Consider the following 23,879-nt stretch of genomic DNA (forward strand, 5'->3'; position numbering starts at 1 on the left):
AGAACTTTGGATAAAGGATAAAGTGATTTTGTTGTAAGGAGAGTTCACTGTAATTAATTTGGATGATATCAAAATAATTTGCATGATTTGTACTGTTCACTATATTGAGGTTCGACTGTTGGTTCAACTGTAAGCAGTTTTTTCACATGCAGCCTTTTCTGTTCAAAGGAGAAAGGTCTAAACTAAAACACACGAAGAAAAACTTGTTCTTATAAACATTTGAGATTTAAACCAGCAAGCTTGGGGCTGCTCTTAGCCATGGTAATTTGTTTTGTATTAGGCAAATATGTACAGCTAGTGCCATCAACCATTGAAAGGAACTGTGGTACATGGGCATACGTTGGGCCTCTTCGATTTATGGTGCCCGGATAGTCCGTAGACAGCCCGAGGATTCTTTTGGTCAAAGCTATGTATAGGGTCATGAGTGTGAGCGACTTGGGTTACCTACACGCACAGCTGTCTTCCGACTGCATTGTCGGCTGCTGCAGTGTCGGGCTCTAGCAGTGCTAGTACTGTTTAATGGAATAGCTGTAATAATGTATTTGGCATTAAGAGTGACGAGCATATGTGACCACCTTTTCTGGGAGCTTACAACATGTGTGCATTTTGCATTCTCTAAGTACCCTGTTTACTCACATAAGGCCTGCAGTTATTTGTTTTCTCGAATGATATTGCTGTGCAGAATAACTCAAACCATTAGCAGCCGACTATGAACACTTCTATCCAGTCGTCCTCATTGCTTCTGCGGCCCTTGTCGTTTGGCAAGCTCGGCTCATCGGCGCTCTTCCAAAGCTAGTCATCCTCTATGCCATCCATTATTGTTTCCATTCGCCTTGCTCTTGACAACAGCCTCGAACAAAACCGCATGCCATGTGTCCAAAATTCGTGTGCACACTTCTTGCAGCAGTGCACTGTTAATGTGGCCAAAAGCACAATGCCATTAAAACCTGCTAAACAATGCACCTCAGCACAGCTGACATTGATGAAGCACGCTGCGAATGCGAAAGCACAGATGCGAAAGCTTCGCTTGCATATATTCCCACAGTTGGTGGGATGTGCAGTATTTTTTCATAAAATCTCACCTCTCCCAGCATTAACAAGCTTCAAGCGTCTGTGAACTACGCTGCATATGCACTAATTAATTGATCATGTCCGTCATGGCACTTGATTGTGGACGGTCAGCCTATAGCTTCCTGTAGGCTATTGGCTACTGTCCTCCAGGTGCGGATATGTTGGTCTTGAAATGACGCAATCAGCACATTGGTTCTTCTGATTGGCTCACATGCCCTGTAGCTTTCACTGCACTGCAAGTTCATTTCACTGCACTGCAAGTTCAGTATAGTAGTAGCAGCTCATAGAAAGAATAAAGACATGGGCGTGGCCTTCGTGATTGCAATGGCTCACCGGTAGGCACGCAGATACCTGTGTGACCACGCATAGGTGGAAAGCTTTATCCAAATTTTCACGCTCCAAAGTGAGGATGCGAGTCTTGCATAAGGCCAAGCTTTACATGTGTAAATACGATAATTGGGACTTGTTACAACGATGCTGAACAGTTCTCGGCCTGACCCTGAGGAAAGTAACATTGTACTACAGTCGACTCTCGTTGCAACGGACCGTGATAATCCAACAAAAAACATCAGTTTTATCCGAAGTCCGTAATATCCGAAACACCCCTCTTCCAAAACTTTCATCGCACTGTCTAACAACTTTATTGCAAAGAGTGAGTGACGAACTTTCAAAGTAACAAACAATAAAAGTCGCAGTTTTGCCCGAAAAGCAAAGCGTTGATTGCGATAGCAAATTAAGCAAGATAAGCGCGGCAGCAGCAGTGAGTGAATTGACCTTCGTGCTGTCTCACTTCAACGCGACCTAAACGTCGAAAGCACAGCACATACGAAGCTACCGGTGCTGGGTGCACTTTGTCCACATTGCAGATCGCTTTCATGATGCGGTGCCTGCGCGGGCGTGCACTTTGTCTCCACATCACAGATGGCTTTCAAGAAATGGCGGCCGCACCGTAAGCACCAGTTGCCGCCGGAGCAGTACCCCATCTTTCTCTCTCCCCCTCCCCGTGTCTCGCGCGTGAAAGATGGCGCACACTTACGGTATTGAACCACAATAGTCGCCTGACCTTTGCAACTTGGTTGTCAGCCCGTGTCGACATGGCAAAAGTACGTTTTATACAGCCGATTTTGAAAAAAATTGCCGCTGATGTCGTCCGCTGTAGCCGATAGTTCGTTGTACGCGGTCCGTTAAAAGCAAACTTTGTTGCATTAATAAAGTAGGTAGAACAAACTAAGGCTGAAATATGGTCCGTTATATCCAAAAGTGTTGTACGCGGGTCTGTTGTAACGAGTGTAGACTGTACCATGGAACTAGCAGAATGTTTGATGCAGTCATACAGAGTTGAATGAACTTCCGTTTATTTTAAGAAATTGCTCCAAAAATGTATCTGTCTGCAGTCCAAAACAAGTGCCAAATTGATTCATGTGCCCACAAGGTAGAGTGAAAAAACTGAGCATCGTCGCATGCTCCTGACTGAATTTGTAGACTGCCAGTGACTGCAAAAATCAATTAGCTTGCAAACTGCGCATATTGTTGCACTGTGATGACACTTGTGGGATTGCTCATTTCAAAACACGAAAAAAAATGTTAGTTTGGCTTATCAGTGTTTCATGAGCAACACTGTGATGTACTGCAGTCTTGCAGTTTCATACAGTGATCATGGCTGGATGCAAGTCTAAACAACAACAAAATCAGTCCAGTTTTTTTATGCTGGTGTCCGGATTCGCTGTGGTCTCAGCACTCTTCTGGCAAGCTCAAGAAATGCCAGCAAGCCAAGCAATCACCAGAAGGAATGAGCTGAACCAAAACCGATAAGTTAGCTGCACAGGTCAAGAAGATTGTTATGGCTGTCGTTACACTGTGCAGCATTTAATGAAAGCCATGCGCTCTGCTACACAAGTTTTATTCTGGTGTGATAATAAAATGACAGTCAGCCTAAGCAAAGCACGTTGTGCACACACAACATGGGAGTCAGTGACAATCGAGTGACTGCTACATGGGGCCTTCATGATGCATGGTGAACCTTGTGTTTACTGAGAATTCCAAGTGGAATTGCGATTTTCACTGCATTCATTAGTTCATTATAACCTGCTTCGTTTTAATGTTTCTCTTTAAACCATTTCTTGGTGTAGTGTGACTCCTTGTCACTAAAGTATTATGTTATGAAATCGTGTGTATTTTTTGTGTGCATTGGTTTGTGCTATATGGCAGGTAAATGGTGTCATGGACTTGGAAATTTCTTTTGCAGGAAACTTACCTTGAATGAAACCTCAGTGTTAATGCCTGAAAATTTAGTCATTACTTACGTCTCAGTCCATTTACCAATGCATCCCAATTAGGCAAGAGGTTGACCTTTAAATCGGAGCAAGAAAATGCAAGAGAAATCTGTGAAATTAAGTCAGGCTGAGAACTGTTCTTGCACCAGTCATCCATTCATTAGTGTCATCATGCCCACATGCCTGTAATGTAGATGTACAAGTGCAAAGACACTTCATTGCATAAAAGCAATGTGCAGCCTGCAGTACAAAGTGAACAGACAGTTAAAGTATAAACAAAAATAAATTTGCTGTGTTCATTATGGCTGGACCTAGTAGTTCTGATTTGGACACCTGGCCATAATAGGTTAGTTCTGGCTTATGGGAAAAAAAAAAAATAGAGGGTTGAAATAAAGTGACAAGGCGATGCCTCTTGTCATGTGATGAACTTGCACTTAACTACTTTACTCTATAGCCAAATATATAGAACTAAAGCTCTTAGAATTCAAATTAATTTATTAGGCCACGAGACCAGGAAAAGCAGCATGTCATCTTTGGAAGTGTGCACAGTAACGTCCTGCGGAAACGCAAAGTACAGACCAGAGCGCATGGAGCCCACCTCAATATGGCCGCATACTTGCGCGTCTCTTTATCACCTGCTAGCTGCTGGACCAAAAACCTCCGGGCAACTTGGTGAGTCCTCAGGGCGTCCGAGGCCTTCGCTCCGAAAAAAACAAGCGCTTTCCAGCAACCCTCGGACTGGTGCGCGGAGCCACCCGAGAAAAACGAACGCCGGACTGGCGTCTCGGGAAGTCCGCGGTGAGTCCGGGACTGATAATCGAAGAGGCCCCCAGTAAGTATGGCATGCACATGACATCCTCAAGTTTTGGTTGCTCTGTAATGCAGATGATGACAGCGAGCCTATCCTGGGCCATTGGTATGAACTGACAACTGCCCCGCGAGAACATAGCCCTGGTCCAGGTCCGCTGCAGCCAAAGGGGCTTCCTGAGACAGAGACAGAAAATAGAGGTGTCCGCTGCTCTCTCGCTGATGGCCGGCCCCTCATTCCAGACAAGGAGGAACCACATGGGGTAAGCTTCTTTCCACCAGCATTAGGGAGATGTCATTCAACTCTCGTTCAGTTCATAACATGTTCCACGTGTATTGCTTCCTTTTTGACATTTTAGTATATCCAGTTGTCAACAAAAGTTCTCAACTTTGTGAATGCCTACCTAGTCAACTTTGAGCCAGTACAGGCATATCTCAAGTGAGTTTACACTCTTCTCTTTATTGCCGCTGTTCTTGAGTAACAGTGTTTGTGAAAACTTTTTTTTTTTTTGTCCCAGATCTGGAATAGGCACACCACAGATGGTTATCCTTGCGGGTATCATCAAGGACTTGGATCGGGAGACATGCAAAAGTGAGCTGTTGTTAAAAGCTGATTGTATTGGATGTTGTGCTGTTGAAACAGATTCTGCATGCTGACAGCAGTATAATTGGCCACAATGTTAACTAAGCTAATTTTGTTAAAGTGCACCATTATGTGTGCTACAAAAGTCATTTGAACAAAAGCAGCTAATTTCAATTTCAGCAATGTCAGCTAAATTGCTGACATTGCTTTATTTTAACTTGATAATGCCACTGCAGTTACTGCACAAGTTTGTGTTTTTATTGAGTCCATTGTGCAGTGTGTGTGCAGAATTGAGAATTGTTTTGACAAGTCAAGGGAAAAAATAAAAAAGGCGTAGTCTTGTTGGAAATAATCTGAAGACGTATAATATCCTCTTACAATTCTTTTACTTTGCAAATTTTATTAACCCAAGAATGTGCTGCAACCAAGCACGTACCCAAGGGTAGGGTGAAGCAGCGCTTAACGTCTGGTTCACCCCTGAGGCGGGTCAGCCCGGCATTGCACTACCTTAGGGATGGACTCACGTGAGGGGAGCGCTTAACGCCTGCTTCACCCCCGCCGTGGATGGTCCTGGTATTGGAGTATCTTCGGGATCGGTCTACATATGGGGAGTTCTTAATGTGTGCTTTACCTCCACCACGGGTTGGCCCGGCATTGCACTATATTCAGGCCGACCCGAAGCAGATGTGAAACACCTTGCTTTTCGTTTGAGAGCTTTGACTGTTGTCAGCTTTCGCTGCCATTCCATTTTCACAGAGTAGAATAGTTAATTTTTTCACTCCTTTTAGGTGGCGGTAGTTATCGGCATCTCCTAGGATGTAGAAGCCAGTTTTGTCATTGATTCGGTGCCCGCGCGATTAACTCAAGATGAATTCAGTTGTCACCATCTATTGCTGCCGGCATGGAGTAATTTATAGTTTAAATTATCATATTTATTTTATTTGAATGTCCAACACAATTATTATGTCACCATGTATTCAACAATCGCGCGCATCTCTGTTGCTTCGTTAGTTCAACCTTCTTTGTTTAGACTGATCCAGGGGCCAGGAAAGGGACTCGGTTCATAGTCCGCTGCTCTGTATGTTCATGGAACGAGTTGTGGCCAGAGAAAACGCCAGTTGCGTTAAACTTTTCCTTTTGCTTCATCATTTCCTCGAGTGACAGCTCGCCGCGACACTGGCAGATTCTCTGAACCATGTATCCGCGATATGGGTTAGATAAGGAGGAAAATAAAATATTGCAAAACAGCGTCCATCATCAGACCCTGCAATAACCCGTAAACCCATAAGCAATATGACTGTCACCCATTACCTCGTGTGGTTTTTCCCTTATTGTACAGTGCTTTTCGTGAAAAATTGGCAACTGGAAACAACAGTCGCAAGGAGATGAGAAATTAAGTGATCTATTAAGCGAGAAAGCCAAGGCAACAGCCAAACGAGGAAAAGCGAAAATTGTTTGTGAAAATATTTATAGATAATCTTTTTATTTAAAAAGGAAGTAGATAAAAAACCGCCGGAACTGGAGAATAATTCCGTGTGTCTTGAATTACGCTTCTACAGTTATCAATCGAGCCGCCTGATGTAGCCACTTCCCTGCTGTGCTAAAGGGGGGGGGGTTCTAACCTTTCGCGGTGGGCGCAGTACGCCTAGAACCGCAGCGTCCTGCACTCTACACGGTTGTACGGGACTGGTGACCACGCATCATTACGCAAGTTCCCAAATAACAACACGAGTCGATTTTGCTACTTGGTAGAGCAGTAAACGAGGGATGCAAAAGAACTGTGACTGTTCTGCAAATATACATTGCTCTAAAATTCTTTCAGAGCTAATTTAAAAAACGTTACTAGAAATCTTTATTTTGCACTTTCGCTTGTTAACTTGCTCTTGGCAAAGTTCTTCCCATGCATCTTTCATGCGCGAGTCCATTTGATGTGGTTCTTGGTTTGCCAAGTAAAGAAGTGATGTATCTCGCAGGTGTACCTGTGAGATACACAATATTTCAATTCTCTTTTGCAGCTTTACATGTCTTTATGGCATATGGTCAGCATTATTCACATTTGTACTAGTAAAGGTACCCTCCACCTCATTTGCATAGAAAAGTTACCTTAGGTTGCCCCCCCCCCCCAAAAAAAAAAAAAAATCCTGCATACGTGCCTGGCTGCAACACTTGTCTTATTTATTTTATAACTGTTGACTTAGTAATCACAGTACACAACCTCCACCTTTGATGTGTGACGGGCAGTTTTAACATCCAAAAATTTCACTGCTTTAAAACATGCGCTCTTACAGTATTGCTTCATGGGTTCAAGTGACGTATTGGCATAATAATATTAATTGGTAGCATCACAGACCATTGGTACACAACCCCAGTCATCCGGGATCGCTGTGGTGGACTTGGGCCACACTATGCTTCTGAAAACTGATTGTGTTTAAGGGATACTAAAAAGGAATATCCCCTTCAGGCACTGATTCTGTGTATCGAAAATTTAGTTTAAAAAAAATTCCTTGCATCTTCAGAATCATGAAAAGTGTGCTGCTGCAGAATGGATTAATATAATTCTTCAAAGAATTTTGTTACGATTATAGATTGTGGACTCAGATGCAAGAACTCGTTACAGAAATATTAGATATGAGAACAACTTTTTCATGTGTAGCATACTTGGAAAGCACCCATCCATATACTTTAGATATAGGCTGGATGTGAAAAATTGTGAAAAACAAGGGATATGATAACATGCTGTTACTGTGAGCAGGCACCCATACGTTTACGTTTAAACTTGTTTTACTAAAGCACCTTACTCAGATTCAAAATTGCAACACAGGTCCAATGCGAACTGTTTCAAGATGTTTGCGACGCCTTTAAATTTCATTAGTTTCATCAGCGCTATTGCTTTTGATGCACTATCTTGGCATGCACAATTTTGCACACAGTGTCTCAAGGGCGTTTAAGTCAAACTAAATTGGTTCTTTACATTTCTGGAGCACCAAGAAGGTCAGTCTTGCTATGAGCAAGGACTTGGTAAGCCAGAGAAAATTCAATAATGAAAGACTGGTGGCCATACCACCTTAAAGGGCCCCTAACCAGACCCCATAGCAAATTTTGGTTATACGCTGGAAGTTATGTGTCCTCTAGGGAGCTTTCTGCGGCAGAAATTTTTCAAATCGGTTCATTAATAGTTGAGATAGAAATATTTCAGTGCCATGGATCCATGATTTCGGCAGGTGAGCTCCACTGCCAAGCAAGACGCTCACTCCACTTGCCCCTTCTAGCCTTTGCAAGTGAAATTCTTTCCCTGCGTTCTCCCATACCAGGACCTCGAGGATCGCAAGACGCTTACATCACAGGCCCCGCCTTTTTTTTTTTTTTTTCGGCGCTACGCATTTTCGCTGATGGCATCGCGTGCGAGCTGTTGTCTCGTTCGTGCAGCGCACGATTTTGCCCACTGTGCTCAAGGAAACAGGACTAGTGGTATAATTCGGTGCTACACAAATTCTGAGGCAGAACAAGCAGATCGCAGAACATGATCACGCGCTGGAGCACGGTAGAAAATGGCATAGTTTTGCTACCTATGCACGTGACCGCATGACCGTGGAAACAAGCAGACGAAGCGGAAGTACATCTCTCTTGCTTCGGTGCAAAGTGAAACAAAAACAATCAGACATTACGTTTGTGTGTTTTATTATTTTTCTAAACTTCAATTTGTCAATTCAAGCAACAGATCACACAGATAACAGGTGTTGTCTTGAATAATTCTCGAAGTCGCATCTCACCACGACCGACGTTACACTGCGGACTCGAGTACGTCGGCACAGGGATGCGAGTACATCATCCTCCAGCTTGGAGCGTGGCGGCCGTGAGGAGAAGGAAAAATGGCATTCAGTTGAAAATTTAAGATCTTTCCGCGGCACGTAGTGATATACAGTCGAACCTCGATATATCGAACAGCGCGGTGATCACAAAATAGTTCGATATAGCCAGAATTCGATATATCAAATCACGTAGAAAACGCCTAAAATAGCACAAATCAATCAATGAACCAATCGTGGCGCAATAGATACTCATATGAAGCTTCAAACCAAGTATTTATTTCGTTTGCTGAAAGTACTGAAGCAGCGTAGCCTGCTTCATATTGGAAACCGCGTGCTTGACCACGGCGTCCTCAACATAGTCCAAACGGTCCACAAGAGACGGTCCAGTGCCTTCTATTGCGCTGCAGTAGCGGCGTACAACGGCCAAAGCAGCTACAGCCTCAGTTGCAGTGGGGAGCGGGGCAACATCAGCGCTTGCTGGATCAGCCTCGGCAGTGTCTTCGTTTGGTCGCTCAGCAGTCACTTCTGCCGCGATCTCACGTCTGTTAACTCCGCCACTGTTCCGGGGCTGTCGTCACCGCCAACAAAGTCCTCAATGCACATGCTGTGTGGCTCAGCACCAACAAAGCGCTCCAACTGGCTCCACGGCCGCCTCGATCACGCGTGCATGGCGGGGGCGTGGGCGCGCGTGATTGAGGCGGCCGGGTTGGCTCACGGCCGGTCTCTAGGAGAGCGCGCGCTTTTAGCGCTTTTAGAGAAGCGCGCGAAGCGCGCGCTCCCCTCGAGACCGGCCGTGGCTGGCTCCAAGCCGCCGCGTGTGTACGCCGCTACGTTCAAATGGCGCCCTCGGCGCAACCGATGTGGGAGCTGTCGTACGCAGCAGTCTGGAACGCCCATCGCACCGCCGCTATCTTCGAGAGTGTTGCGGGAAAGCTCGCCTCCTGTCAAAAGAGCGCACTTGGTCTGGGGCGACGGAGTTCGATATATCCATTTTACATCTGGCCCCGTTCGAAATAAAAAATAAAAAATGCATGCGATTTTCCACGTGATATAGAAAGTGTTCGATATACGCAATAATTCGATATATCCGTGTTCGATATATCGAGGTTTGACTGTAATGCTTTGCAGGCACGATCGTTATCGCTCAATGTATGCTCTGTGCTTGTCAGCTCAAAGTGGCCAAACCTGGTGAGGGGCCTTTGAGGTTACCACAGTAGCACTCTGTTACATCATAGATAGGTCTAGTCCAAACCACTTGAGTGAGACAGTGATTACACTGCAATCTAAAAGCCAGACTCAACCTAAGAAGTTTAGAAACAAAAATGTCCCAAACAAATTTCACTGGTGTCAATAGACTTATTGTTGACTTCGAAGCTGTCTTCTGAGCTGCGAAATCATTCCTTTTATTTTGCTCATTCGACACTTCTTTGAATTTGACAATTTGACAACAGGAGCCACTGGGAAAAGAGAGAGCATAAGGTAGACGCTACATTTTCAGTGAAGTTGCTGTGGAAAAGCCTATAATCTAGGCTTACTGCATGTGGAACATTAACTACTTGACAGGATAGAATAGAATTTATTTTTTTGCTAACAAGACTGCTTTACAATTTTTGGCACCACATTGTGGCCTGGGACTTACAGTAGAAATCTGGGGGGGAGGGGGGTATTCTGTAATGGTCCACCTAGTGGACTGTTCATTTCGGTTGCTCCTGATTGGATGCAGCAGTACGAAGGAGGAGGAGACAAGCGACACCAGCCAATCAGCAGCAGCTGAATTGGACAGTCCACTAGGTGGATTCTTACAGAATACCTCCCCTGTTCATTTTACTTCAGTTAATTCAGTCCCAAACGAAGGTCCTGGCCCAGCGCCCATGCATTTCTGTGGGCTAAAACTTTCATTATTTTGATTCCAAAATGATCCGCTGGATAATTAGAAATTGTCTAGTCAGCGTTCTCACACACACACACCTAATCCCTATGGTGACTCCAATCTGACTCTTTTATTGGCAACCCGCCGTGGTTGCTCAGTGGCTATGGTGTTGGGCTGCGGAGCACGAGGTCGCGGGATCGAATCCCGGCCACGGCGGCCGCATTTCGATGGGGGCGAAATGCGAAAACACCCGTGTGCTTAGATTTAGGTGCACGTTAAAGAACCCCAGGTGGTCAAAATTTCCGGAGTCCTCCACTACGGCGTGCCTCATAATCAGAAAGTGGTTTTGGCACGTAAAACCCCAAATATTATTATTATTATTATTATTCTTTTATTGGCAGCATCAATCTTGGCAAAGATTAGGGGACAGTGAGTGCATTGAAAAACATGTCAAACATCTCCCATCGAAAACGCCTTTTTTTAGCCTGCCCTAGGAAAATTTTCAAGCAATAACAGTAGCTCACAATTGTATGATTACAGTATTTACCAGATTCTAATGCACATTTTTTTTTCCAAGAAAATTAGGTTGAAAACAATGTCTGCATGCTTTGCCGCCTCACACGGCAGTATAGCGGCGAAGCTGACTTAAAAATAAAGACCCGTGCGGTGAAGCTGACTTTACAAAACCGGCTGCCACTGTGGAACACGTATTAAACCCCTGCCCATTTTTCTTAGAGATAAAAAAAAAATCGGGTGCACCCAAGATTTCTAGTTTGTTTAGGAGCCTTAATGTTATTTTTATGTTAGTTCTACTTTGGGCACGTAGAAAGTGGGCGCACATTCCTATTGCAAAAACCAGCGTCTTCCAGTACCATCCAGTGTGAAACCAATGCATTTTTTTACACTAGAACTCACTAGGGGTGCTGGCGCTCGCTGGGAGTCACTGGGACACCAGTAAGATCATTGTATAAGAGCTTGGTCACACTGGACGAGACGCTGGTTTCACTGCCATGACACTGGGTCACACAGGTTTGTGCTCTACATGTGCTGGTTCTCGCTGCAGTTTGCTGGCTCGCACTGGTAACTGCGCTGGTTGCATTTGTGCCGCACTGGTTCCAGTACGCGAGGAGTATAGGTGCTGTTGAATAATAAATGTTTTATACAATTTAATTGCTAGATACTACTCTCTTGTACTAAATAACGCTATATCTTGGGGTCATAAAAGTCTGTTTCGTGTTGCAGCTTGGAATAAAGGTGTGTGAGCTGCCGTGTTTATGCATGCATATTTGACACTGCAGATCACTTTAATTTTTTCATATTTCCTTTTGACTGGGCAGATAGCTACATTTTTTAATGTAACCACGCAAACACAGAGGACGCCTCATTTTTTAGTAATTTGTATGTAACCGATGACTGAGTTGTCGCCATTGTCGTAGTGTTATGGAATCTACACGAAACCCAGAAGTTGTTCGGGTGCGTTCTAACAGACCCCGAGTTCGAAGCCTACTATAGTGCCTAGTGCTACTGATATTATAGCACTGATAACAAAGCTGAGGCGATTCGTGCACTTCCTCTTTCCCTAGTGTACTAAAAAAATTATAGATAAAAGGTTCTGAGGCTCAAATACACACATTTTAGCATTCGCCAGGTACCTTCACCAAGATTGATTCTTTCCTCCAAAGCTTAGGCCTAGCGTATCTGCCGGGTCCGTCTACACGCTATCGGCCCATTATAAACATACGTATTTGTGCTGCTGCTGAAGGCTGGCAGCACTATATCCTATGCTTCTCTGACGAAGATGTGTGACTAGGCAGACATGTCGATTGAATTGCATTGTCCAAGTAAGAAAATGTTTCATATTCCTTGTGTGAAGAACAAGAAACTGCTATCGAAATCGGCTGTAACAGCCCACACAGCGTCCCGGGTCAGTGGTTCATTTACGACTTTTTCGGGGTTAAAATACCAATCGCAAATGAAAATCAGTGTTGTTCCACTTTCAAGCATACTGCTGAATACGGACAACTTTTTCTTTCTGATACAGGCGTAAGCTTTAGTTGCGGGGTGATAGAGCATCAACTTGTCTGTGCGAGACGTGTCTCTGTGAAACAAACTGCGCCTGAATTTTTACATGGCAAATTATCCACACATTTCCATGTGCTGGAGTGGCTAGTGGTAAAGTGCTGGGCTTGGGATCTGTGGGTCAGAAGACCGAATGCTAGTCCACACATTTTTATTTTTACTTTCTTCTTATTTTTTTACTGCACTAAAATGCTCTCTGTTGCCTTCTGTGTTAAAAAAGATATGTATGGTGGCTAGGCAACCGCGTATTTCGCGCTCTAGAGCTGCTTTTCGCATTAGTACCCAGCGCCTCCCAGTATGCCGCTCCTGCCCAGCGCCCTTACATCCAGTGCTCGGCACTGGGCCCATAATCTGGCATGGCACGAGACACTGGTTACTGGTTTTTACAATAGGGATTTGATTTGGGGGCATGTTAGAATCGAGCGAATACTTTCAAATGAATCAGAGGTATGTTTTGATGTTTTTTCTGCATCTTGTTTAATTCGACCCGCCGGATAATTTGACCAATTTCATTCGCCCCATCAAGGCCGAATCAACCGAAGTCAACTATACTACATCAGACTGATTGACATGTGAGACACTGGTCAATCGTGAAACATGACATTCAGGATTACATGGGTTAATTTTGCTTGGGCAAAAAGTATGGATTGTGAAGATAGTCATTATAAACTGTAAGCCCAGGAACAGAAAGCTGCCAAGTTTTCAGTGCCAGAGCAGTGAGAAGTTTATCACACAGTTTAAAGTGAACCACTGTGTTCAGCACTGGTGTCTCAATGATGTGTTTAATGCGTTGTTGATGTAGTGCAAGATGTAATGAGAGCAGTGGTGGCACATGGTATGCTGTGCTTCACTAGTGGATGCCCAAAAGCTGCATTGCACAAGTTATTTTCCACACACAATTTAAATGCGTGCATCTTTGGACACGGAAAGTGGGCAGTTGTGTGCGAAGCACAAGAGTTCAAAGCTGGACTGGTTGGTTTCTATTAAAAATGCCAAAAATGCGGACAATGGGCTAAAGATATATACATACATACTAGACAGATTCGGCGTATATTACCTGCTTTTTATTTGGAGTGATAAACTATACAGGGACACTACACTGTCTGTAAGCATGTCATCTGTGCGTTATATTTTTGCTGTACTGCCTGAATAAAAACGAGTTAATAGTGCATTTGTCTTGCTCGTATATCTCCTGTCCCTTCTTCTGAACTGATCACCATGTTGGGTACTAAGACATCAAAGGTAGCGCTGTCATTCATGCCACATTTGAAAGAAACCTTCAGTCACTAGGCAGTATTAGGCCTGCATCCATAGACACCAGTTGTATGATGCATTGGAAGTACCATATTTACTGAAATCTAATTTGACCTCAAACGCAATATCCAGAAATCGGAAGCTGCAAAAATTTTCATGTGTGTAAGAGAATTGAAGTAGAAACAAAACTGAGATGCTGTATATTCTTACCTGTTCCATGGCAGTCAATAATGTTTAGGGGATTGCACATGACACAGTTAACGCTCACTTCATGGTACAAGCTCACCCACCATTGTCATTAACATATTCAGGTGATTGCTTGTCACCTCATTACTTGCACAATGAGCTGCCCTCAGTTCTGTGCATTGCTTTTGTAATGCAGCACTTTACAGAAGGTCATGAGGTCAGTTTAGCAGCCATGTTTTTACACAAACCACTATCCTGTTCACCACGTATGTTTAACGAGGAGTGGTTGGTGGTACGGTACAGGCCAGGTTCAACGGGTGCACGCTGTATCCCAGTCAGCCTTTTAGTATAGTGACAGCCACAGCCCTCAAACGGATTGGAAAGGTGGGACACGGGGCAGACAATTTAAATTTTTGCTCCCAAAAATGTGTTCTTTCCTGCAGCTTTGGTTTCTTAGACAATACAAAGGTGCCAGCAAAATTTCAGCCATGTCTGCGCAGTAATAAAGGGATGATTCATATTTTTAGATGGTGATGCCTCGGATCCACCATTTCGAGAGTGCATTCGCAGCGCAAGGAAAATGCTTAGCATGAAATGGCTATCATCATTGTAAAGCTTGTTTTCCTCTTTTCTATAACCATCAAGGGTGCAATAGGATCTGTGTTGCAACTTCACGTGTTCTGGCGAACCTTCAGAGTTCGGACTATCACTACTAACACGTGCTACCACGTCCTGCCATTCGGCTACTTATAGATACGCTCTACACCTTTGAATAAAGGTTCATTTTGTTCTACTGACTACGCTGATGCTTTACTGGTATGGCGTTGCTGCGAGCACGCCATGGCTATCCTACAGTGGCGACGAGGATGGACATCGCCCATGCAGTGAAAGTCGACACTGAACCGGAACCCACGCAGAACCAAGAAACCAAGGCCATCATGGCTCACCTACTTCCCGACTTCGAAGAAGGCAAAGTGGAAGCTGTACCTTATTAAAGTAGAAGCATACTTTGAAGCGAATGCGATTGAAGACTCGACTAAGAAAAGAGCATTGCTTGTTGCTGCGTTAAATAAGCATACGATCCAAGTGCTGGCAGGGAAGGTGGCTCCGCGCAAGCCAAATGCGTTGACGTATGAAGAAGTCGTCGCAGTTTTGACTGAGCACTACAGTCCCAAGAGACACGAAATCACCGAAAGCTACAACTTCTTTAGTCGTTGTCGAGCGGAAGGCGAGCATATTAATGAATTCCTGGTAGGCATTCGCCGAATAGCTGACAATTGCAATTTTGGCAGTGCTTTGGATCGCATGCTACGAGATCACATTGTTTGTGGTATATGGTCAGGTGCCCTGCAGAAGCAGCTACTGTCAAAGCGGGAATAAACGCTACAAGACTCTGAAGCGATGGCCCTTGCAGCTGAGGCTGTGAATAGTGATGTAAAAGATATGATCGGACCGGCAACAACACCCGCATTAAAAGTACAGGCGTATCAGAAAAAAACTGGTGGATGAGAGGAGGGCTGCCGCACGTCAAGAATGCGCAAGGTTCGGTAGTAAAAACATAATGATGCATGTTGCCCCTGGTCTAACGCTCGCTGTTACCGCTGTGGACGATGTGGTCACCTTGCAAAGAAATGTCGAAGTCGTGGGGCTCGAGAACAAGGCACTGCAAGGACGGCACAAACTAACACCCTCTTGGGGATGGAAGCCTCAGCCGACGAGGAACATGAAGCCGCCTGCATTTGGACTTTGGTATCACAACGAAAAAGCTGTCTGGAACCGCCGATCCGCTGAATGTTTGCTTGGTGCGGTGTGCAGCTGAGCATGGAAGTCGATAGCGGGTAGGCCATTTGTGTCATCCCACGTCAACTGTATTATAAGCACCATGAGCAATGGCCGAAACTGAAACCATCCAGTCTCAATTTATCCTGCTACATAGGATGCCTTCCAGTACTTGGGGAGCTTGCGCTCCAGGTTTGCCATAAAGGGGTGACAGTGGAGTGTGCGAGGACTAAGGGTGTCTACCAACCGGGAAAACCGGGAATTCTCAGGAATTTTTAGTAGTCTGGAAAAACTCAGGGAAAACTCGGGGATTTTTGTGCCTCTATCAGGGAAAATTAGCTTGAATTTTATTGAAAGGGCCGAAAGTCACGGTAATGCTGGCTCGAGTAACAGACAGGAATCATAATGAATGGTCTTTGACGCCCTGTCGTCGGCTGGAGGAGTTGCCAGTGTAGAGTCAACGACCGACTTTCCAGATTCCCAATAATTTGGACGGCTTCGTGGCACCACCACATACCCCATTGAGTCAATGCATCAGAACGTCGGAAATTTCGGACCCAAGAACTCTTTGCCGTCCGATTTTCCGAACATTCTGCGTGACCACAGGTCGGAAACAGCATTAATCAGAGCCACCACCGCTGATATTTTGATTACCTCGCCACCTCGAACCGGCGCTATTGCACGCAGATCCGCTGGAAGCCGTAGCCACCACTGCGGCAACGCTACGCCTAGCTGCTTCGACGTTCGCTATTAAGCTTCTTGCCGTTTGGTGCCATGTTTCTTCATTTCTCCGCTGTCAGCAATAATTTTGGCTTCGAAGCTCGGAAAGCACGGCGCATTCCATAGTGCTGGTTCCTGAAAGTTAGTTTCGCCTTGGTACAGTTGTGTTGCGTGATGAAGCATTAGCAAAAGTATTGCGGTGAAGCTTACCAAGTGTAGAAAGGGGCAATTGTCACAGGACACAGTGTGTATTCCTTAATTTTACACGCGTGCACCAGCCCTCTCCTGTCGCACCAGGAGCACCGCTATGCCTAATAAATGTACTGACAGGCATTCAGAGCTTTTCCAGACGTGTCTGTGTCGATTTGAACTCTTAAGAGCAGTAAAAGACATGCATTTATTTTTTCGGACTGCCTGATTTTTCGGAAGTTTTCGCGGCCCCTAGGGTGTCCGAAAAATTGGACGTTGACTGTAAACTGACCAAGAGTATGCTTCAAATGGTCCGTAGTGCGAACGCGCGACAAAAGGAGAACGAGAACAGAAAGGACCGACGCACTCGAACTAGTCCGTTTAGTTTCTCTGGGCGTGCTGTCGCCGGTGGCACACTCTGAATGGGCAACACCCATAGTCGTAGTTCTTAAAAAAACAGCGCAGTAAGAATCTGCAGTGATTTCAAGGCCACAGTAAATCCAGCATGTGTAACTGAGCAATACCCATTGCCAATCATTGAGGATATGTTTGCCCGATTACACAATGGAGTCTATTTCAGCACTCTGGATTTACGGGATGCATACAATCAAGTGGCGCTAGACGATAACGTGAAGAAAGTTTGCGTCATTAATACGCCAAAAGGGCTATTTTGCTACAATCGACTTCCTTTCGGTATAGCCTTTGCGCCCGCGATGTTCCAAAGAAAAATGGATGAGGTATTGGCTAGCCTTCCAGGAGCACAGGCTTATCTTGATGATGTGCTCATTTCCAAAAAAGCGAGTGACGGCGGTGAAAGGCTGAAAAACGTCTTAGAGCGCTTCCGAGAGCGCGGTGTAAAGCTAAGGTTCGATAAATGCAACTTGCGCAGCCCGGCAGTAACTTATCTAGGCCATCGGATCGATCGTGATGGGCTTCATCCGACAGAGAAAAACCTTGACGCTGTCATGCAGGCACCGAGCCCTTGTAATGTCAGCAAGCTGTGTTCGTTTTTGGGTGTGATTACTTTTTACGCAAGGTTTCTGCCAAACATGTCAACCACACTTGGTCCATTGTACCAACTGCTTGAAAAGTATGCACGTTGGCAATGGAAACAGCCTCAAGAGCTCACGTTTCATTTAAAACAGCCAAGGTTTTAGTTCATTTCGACCCTTCAAAGGAACTTAAACTTGAATGTGACGCATCTCCGTACGGTGTGGGAGCTGTTTTATTTCACACGACCAGTAACGTTCACAGGCCCATTGGTTTCCGCTCACGAACATTAACGCAGGCGGAGCGCAACTATTTGCAGCTCGAGCGAGAGGCACTGGTACTGGTATTCGGCATCACGAAATTCCGTGACTACCTTCTAGGTCGGGAATTTACCTTGGTGACTGACCACCAGCCATTGTTGGGCCTGTTGAGATCGGACAAGCAGATGTCCACAATGGCCGCCGCACTGGCACAACATTGGGAAATCCACCAGGGGTTCAACCGCTACCAGCTACAGTACGCACCAGGACGACAGATGCTGAATGCTGACGCCCTGAGCCGACTTCCGCAGAGATCTCCGGAATCTGACGACGACGGTGAGCCGCCCGAATATGTGCTGTCGCTAAACCAGCTGAACAATAGCGCCATAACGTGTGAGCTGAAGGCATTAATGCCTTTTGACCCTGTCCTGGTCGAGGTCAAATGGTACATATTGCTACATATTACATGTGTGGCCCACATATGCAAACGGAATGGCCCGGGCCGTACTGCTGTTTTTTTACCGTAAGCTCGAACTATCCGTAGCACATGAACTGGTGTACTGGGGTAATAGGGTCATAATACCGACTGAAGCTAGGGAGCAAGTGCTGCATCTTCTACATGAAACGCACCAGGGTTCACCGGCAATGAAATCTGTCGCACATTCTTTGTTCTGGTGGCCTGGCCTCGACAAAAATATTGAATACGTGTCTGCACAGTGCCAGAACTGTGTACAAAATTTGCCGATGCCAACTGCAGCTCCCGTCGTTAACTGGCCTGAAACAGGCGAAAGGTGGTCCCGTATTCACATTGACTACGCGGGTCCGATCTGTGGAATAATGATACTCGTAGTAGTCAACGCACACACCAAATGGCTCGAAGCAATACCTTTGTTGCATGCCTCAACGCAGACTACCATTAACTGTCTGCGTGGCATTTTCAGCAGGTTTGGAATACCACGCACAATCATTTCTGACAACGGGACCCCGTTTGCCAGTCAAGACTTCGCGTTGTTCTTGGCAAACAACAACATTGTGCACCTTCGATGCGCTCCATACCATCTCCAGTCTAATGGTGCGGCGGAAAGGGCAGTGCGAACTATAAAATATGCCCTTCGAAAAATGACGAAAGGAAAGCTGGAAGAGAACCTAGTACGGTTGCTTTTTAACTACCGGAGGACTCCGCGAAAATCAGGTAAATTGTAGCAGAGCTACTTTTAGGCTATCAAATACGCTCACGCTTGGACACACGCTTTCCTCCAGCACTTTCAGGACCGAAAGAGTACCAAGATGACTGGCTGCCGCTGCCTGGAAGTGATGTGTATGCCCGCAATTACGGTGTGGGGAGCAAGTGGACGCCCGGTCATGTGAAGGCGGTGTCGGGAGCGAGAATGGTGACCTTGGAAACATCAGACGGAGTCGTCCAGCGGCACGTCGACCAGGTCCGCCCGCGACAAGAAGCACCAGGGGATAAACCAACAGTAGCTGCAAGCACCACACATCGCAGTGAGCCACACCAAGCAACACAACTACAGCATCTATAAACGTTGAACCCGGATGAAGGCATAACTGCTCAGCACATTCCAAATGGCACCCGTTTTTCAGATTTCGCGGCACCGGATATTCCGGTGGCCCCATTGCATACAGGTGTCGCCCAACAAACTCTGAGACACTGAACAAGAGAACGTAAGCCAGTGCAACGCTTTCATTTCTGAGGAAAAAGGAATGCTGCAACTTCACGTGTTTTCGAAGTGCGCGCACCTGTTATCGCCTCATCTGGCGATCCTTCAGAGTTCGGACTATCACTACTAACACATGCTCCTTCCTATCTTCTTACCACTCGACTACTTATAAATACGCTCTACACCTTCGAATAAAGGTTCATTTTGTTCTACTGACTACGCTGATGCTTCACTGGTATGGCGTTACTGCGAGCACGCCATGGCTATGCTACAATCTGTGCAAAGGCTGATCAATAATTTCAAAAGTAACCAGTTTTTATTAAAATTGAGCCGACGGTCCAAAAGTCCACTTTCGTGGGCTGTGTCCCCACTTGAAGGCAGTGAGAATGCTTATGCTTAGTTGAATCCGTGAACTGCAACCTCAATTCTAAGCAGAGCCCCCTGTGAGTTCTCACTCAGTCTTCTTGGAAAAAAAAAAACATCGGCTTAAGTTTGATTAAATACGATACTTGGAAGCAAGTCTCCACACGTTAGAGCAATTGAGTAAGGCTTTGTACCATGACATCTACATGTTTGACCAGAAAGTATAACAAATCCCAACTGTAATACGTGTTGCATTGTGCAGGCACAATTGGTCTTTTGTTTGGAGCGTCTCTGGGACAACTGTATGAGGACTTCTCAAGAGCACTGGCCAGGTTCATCCACAATGTATTGGCCACTGGTTTGTTGGATGATATCTACCAGGTAAACTGTAAAGTTTGTTGCTGGGTTTTACATAAATAATACTGTATGTAAGCTTTTTCCTATGGCTGTAAATTGCTGGCAAGATAGCATAGCATGGCACTTGAGAAATTGAGCAAGCCAGGCCTTGTACAATACAAGCAATGAAGGAAGAACAGTATGTCAGAATGTGCACTTTGCCATGAGTCCAGTTGGAGCATGAGTACCCTTTAGTGGCTTGTATAATTGACGCAAATAGGCCAGTATAGAATTTGACATGTTATCGATATGTGCCTGTCTTAATTCTAGTTTGAACTGGCCAACATTTCAAATAAAGCCAATTCTGGTAAGCTGTACCCATGAATAAATTGAAAAATTTTTTAAGACTTCTGGGGTGCGACCGGAGATCATTGTTAGAAAGGCACGTTCAGTTTCGCCTCACTCAATTGGCCTAGGCCGTGCCGACGTCGTCAATTGCACCCGTTGGCGTGGCTTAGGCTAATCGCATGAGGCGAAACTGAACGCAAACTGAACACACGTTTCAAACAACGATCTCCGATCGCGCCCCTGTTTAGCTTCTCATAGATGCAATTCATTGCAATATACAAGGCATAAAGCAAGAACCAATTTATAAAGCCCCATGTTCATTTTAAACAGTCTATTGTATTTTTCTCTGACATCTTGAAAGAAAGTCTAGGCAAAGTAACTACAAATCATTGATACTGTAAGAATTGAAAAATTTAATATTTAACAAATAACTTCGTGTTTTATACCTTACGTGAAATTTGGCCTGTTTAATAGCTTTTTGCTTCATCATAATGGCTTGCTTGTGTTTGCTTAAATACATTTTTTTTTTTCTCTCTACATAGGATGGCTTGTTGACTCATCTAAATATCAACCCGTGGATTCAGAAAGAATGGCCATTGCAGATCTACTGGCGTACATTGTCAGTGCTGGCACAGGCAAGTATTGGTGTGCTATGCTTAAAGTTTGCCTAGAGATTGGAAGGAAAATTGGGCTGTTCAAGTACGATAGGCATATCTAATGTAGCTCCACTATAATGGGCACTACGATATTTACTCAATTCTAATGTGCCTTCGGTTGTAATGCGCACCCATTTTACGTCACAAAAAAAAGTCCTTTATAGTACCGTGCACCTCACGCTTTCAAGCAGATATAAAACTCTCTCATTTAGAAAAACACATTTACTCGCAATGCACTAAAGTTGCAATGAATAAAAAAGTTATACTTTCGCCCGAAAGGCAAAGCATCGATTGTGATAGCAAATTAGTAGACGGCGATACGAAGCAAGGATAGTAGTTTTATCAGCCGTGTAAACTTGTGAACATTCACTTGCGAAATTAAGCATGTCGTCACTCATGCACAAGCATACATGAACACGTCTCACTCGATGACCACGGTAACTTGCTATCAAAACAGGGGAGTGAGGAAGTGCGGCAGCAGGAGTGAGTGAATTGACCTTCGTGCTGCCTCTCACTTCAATCACTAAGCAACGAGAACGCAGTGCAGCACGCCTAGGTGGTTGGACTCTGTCCCCATCGCAAATTGCTTTCAAGATGGGGCCTGTGCAGCCGTGCCATACGCAGCAGCTGCTGGAGTAAAATGTCTTTCCTATTTGCACCAGTCCCGCATGCAAGTTTTGGGAACTCCGAACACCCCTGATGCAGCCCGATTTCCATTGGTCTCCACACACATGGTCACTTTCCTTTTAAGTGCAGCATCATGATGAACTCGGTGCGTCTTCGCAGTCAGCACTTACATGCTGAAAGAGTTAACTGTAGAAAACTGGAAGACAGACAGTGGACTAAGCACACATACTACAGCACATGGAGGAAGCTACGGCAGTTAGGCTCAAAACACATACAAGGCGGTCATATTGAAATGCCGATGACAATATGGTACAGATTTAGGATTGTACTTGATTCTAACGCTCATGCAATTTTTGAACCCGCTTTATCGAAAAAGAAGTGTGCAAGATTGCACACTTTTGGGGTAGGCTGGGTCTATATGTAAAATGATTCTCAGGGTGGACATAAGTTCTGCATCCCCTCACCTCTTCTCTCTTGTATTCCCACAACCCGCACGAGACAATGAAGTCCCTGACAATCACAAGGGGGTTATGTCCAGCCGTTTTCAGTCGGTGCCCTGCTGAAGATGTCCGCGAAGATAAAATTGCGTGTTTCAGAGGGGCACTAGATATTAAGCACGTATACCACTGGGTCTGTTCTGCGCTTGGGTAGTATGGACACCATGGTGTAACATTAATCGATGTTCATGTCGAGGTCAACCTCCTGTGCCGTGTACGATACACCGTGCGCAGTGTTATATCCCCAGATTTTGGCTTGGGTGCCAGGTTCTTTTAAAGCAACCACAGCAACAAGATATTCCAGAGTTTCAAGGTAGGGGCGCAAGTGGGCTCATTTATGCCTATCCCTAAAGCCTCTACAATTTCACTGTATTATGAAGATAGGTTCGGACTTTTTAGAATTTCTTTGCCCGTCTCTAGCCGTGATTAATTTGTTTTTTGAGGTGTGGCAGACTCGCTAAGGGAACTATACTGGTACTCCGCATGGTATTGAGCGAGTCTGCAAACGCTTCATGCTCATCATCCTCTGTTGTGCGGGAGAATTCGGTAGGATGCCCAACCTCACACATGAGGCTGGAGCGGCAAAAAAGGTGAGGGTTATTCTGTATCCTTGTCTTAATATTCTGAGTTACCTGTTGGGTAACCGTGGCAATGATATGCTGTTTGGAGTTGTATAGCGGACTGTACCACCTGGTTGATCAAGTTTTGGAGTTGCGCCATCTGCTCGGCAAATGGCGCCTTCGGCTGTTCCAAATTTGAGAGTCGAGCTTCTATGTTACTTTCAAGGTTGAGCCGGGCTGATGTTAGCATACTGCCCGAGCACACGGATGCTGAATCCTCACCTTTATCCATGGGTCCACTGGTATCGGCAAATCTGCCCTAGCGTTTTTGAGTGTGCTAATTTTCAGTGTAATCTGTTTGTTTTGCTTCTTGAGCTTTTCGAGCTCCTTGTACATTTTATGTTCAATGGAGGGGAGGGAGAAGAGTGAGAGGACTGTGAGGTGACTCCGGCCCAGCTGCTTGCCTGTGTTGGAGAGTTGCCCAGAGGAGGGAAATCTCCGGCTTTAAAGGTTGGACTTCGACTTGGCCCCAGACTGGGCTTGCTTCTTCTGTGCTAGCCACTGCTGCTGCTGACGTCTTGCTGATGATGTAACACCTCCTGCCTGGTGTGTTGACCCGGTCACTGCAGCTTCTGGAATTTCCCCATGCATTCTGCGAAGCCGGCGGGATGGGCCCCTCCTCAGATCAAACAGGACGGTGCACAGTCGGTGCACTTGCTGTCCATAATATCTGCATCTACATTCCTCCGGGTGCTTCTTCCGGGTGAGGGCAGTTGTCCAACTAATGCCCCATCGTGCCACAGCAGTAGCACGCCACCAACATTGTTTGAGTCCCGCACACCATCACGTTTTGGTCCCATATGGGCCGCATGTTCAGGTCACCAGCCGCCACTTCGCCCACGTACTGGGCCACTGCTGATTCTACATCACCATGTCGGAATGC

The 23,879-nt window shown here is 45.4% G+C and overlaps 1 protein-coding gene across 6 annotated transcripts in view; it reads left to right on the plus strand.

Annotated features, from left to right (window-relative positions):
- Positions 1-23,879, plus strand: part of poe (E3 ubiquitin-protein ligase-like protein poe) — a 549,262-nt gene that overhangs the window by 118,075 nt on the left and 407,308 nt on the right. For 3 of the 6 annotated variants that reach the window (XM_065455076.2, XM_065455078.2, XM_065455077.2), the window contains exons 12-18: positions 3,987-4,142; positions 4,230-4,414; positions 4,511-4,590; positions 4,670-4,743; positions 17,991-18,206; positions 20,175-20,293; positions 21,139-21,231. In XM_065455076.2, coding sequence (XP_065311148.1) covers positions 3,987-4,142; positions 4,230-4,414; positions 4,511-4,590; positions 4,670-4,743; positions 17,991-18,206; positions 20,175-20,293; positions 21,139-21,231 — 923 coding nt within the window. The remainder of the gene's footprint in view (positions 1-3,986; positions 4,143-4,229; positions 4,415-4,510; positions 4,591-4,669; positions 4,744-17,990; positions 18,207-20,174; positions 20,294-21,138; positions 21,232-23,879) is intronic. The other 3 variants (XM_065455079.2, XM_065455081.2, XM_065455080.2) reach the window with 2 other exon arrangements.

Source organism: Dermacentor albipictus, chromosome 1 (genome assembly GCF_038994185.2).
Source record: "Dermacentor albipictus isolate Rhodes 1998 colony chromosome 1, USDA_Dalb.pri_finalv2, whole genome shotgun sequence".
Taxonomy (NCBI): domain Eukaryota; kingdom Metazoa; phylum Arthropoda; class Arachnida; order Ixodida; family Ixodidae; genus Dermacentor; species Dermacentor albipictus.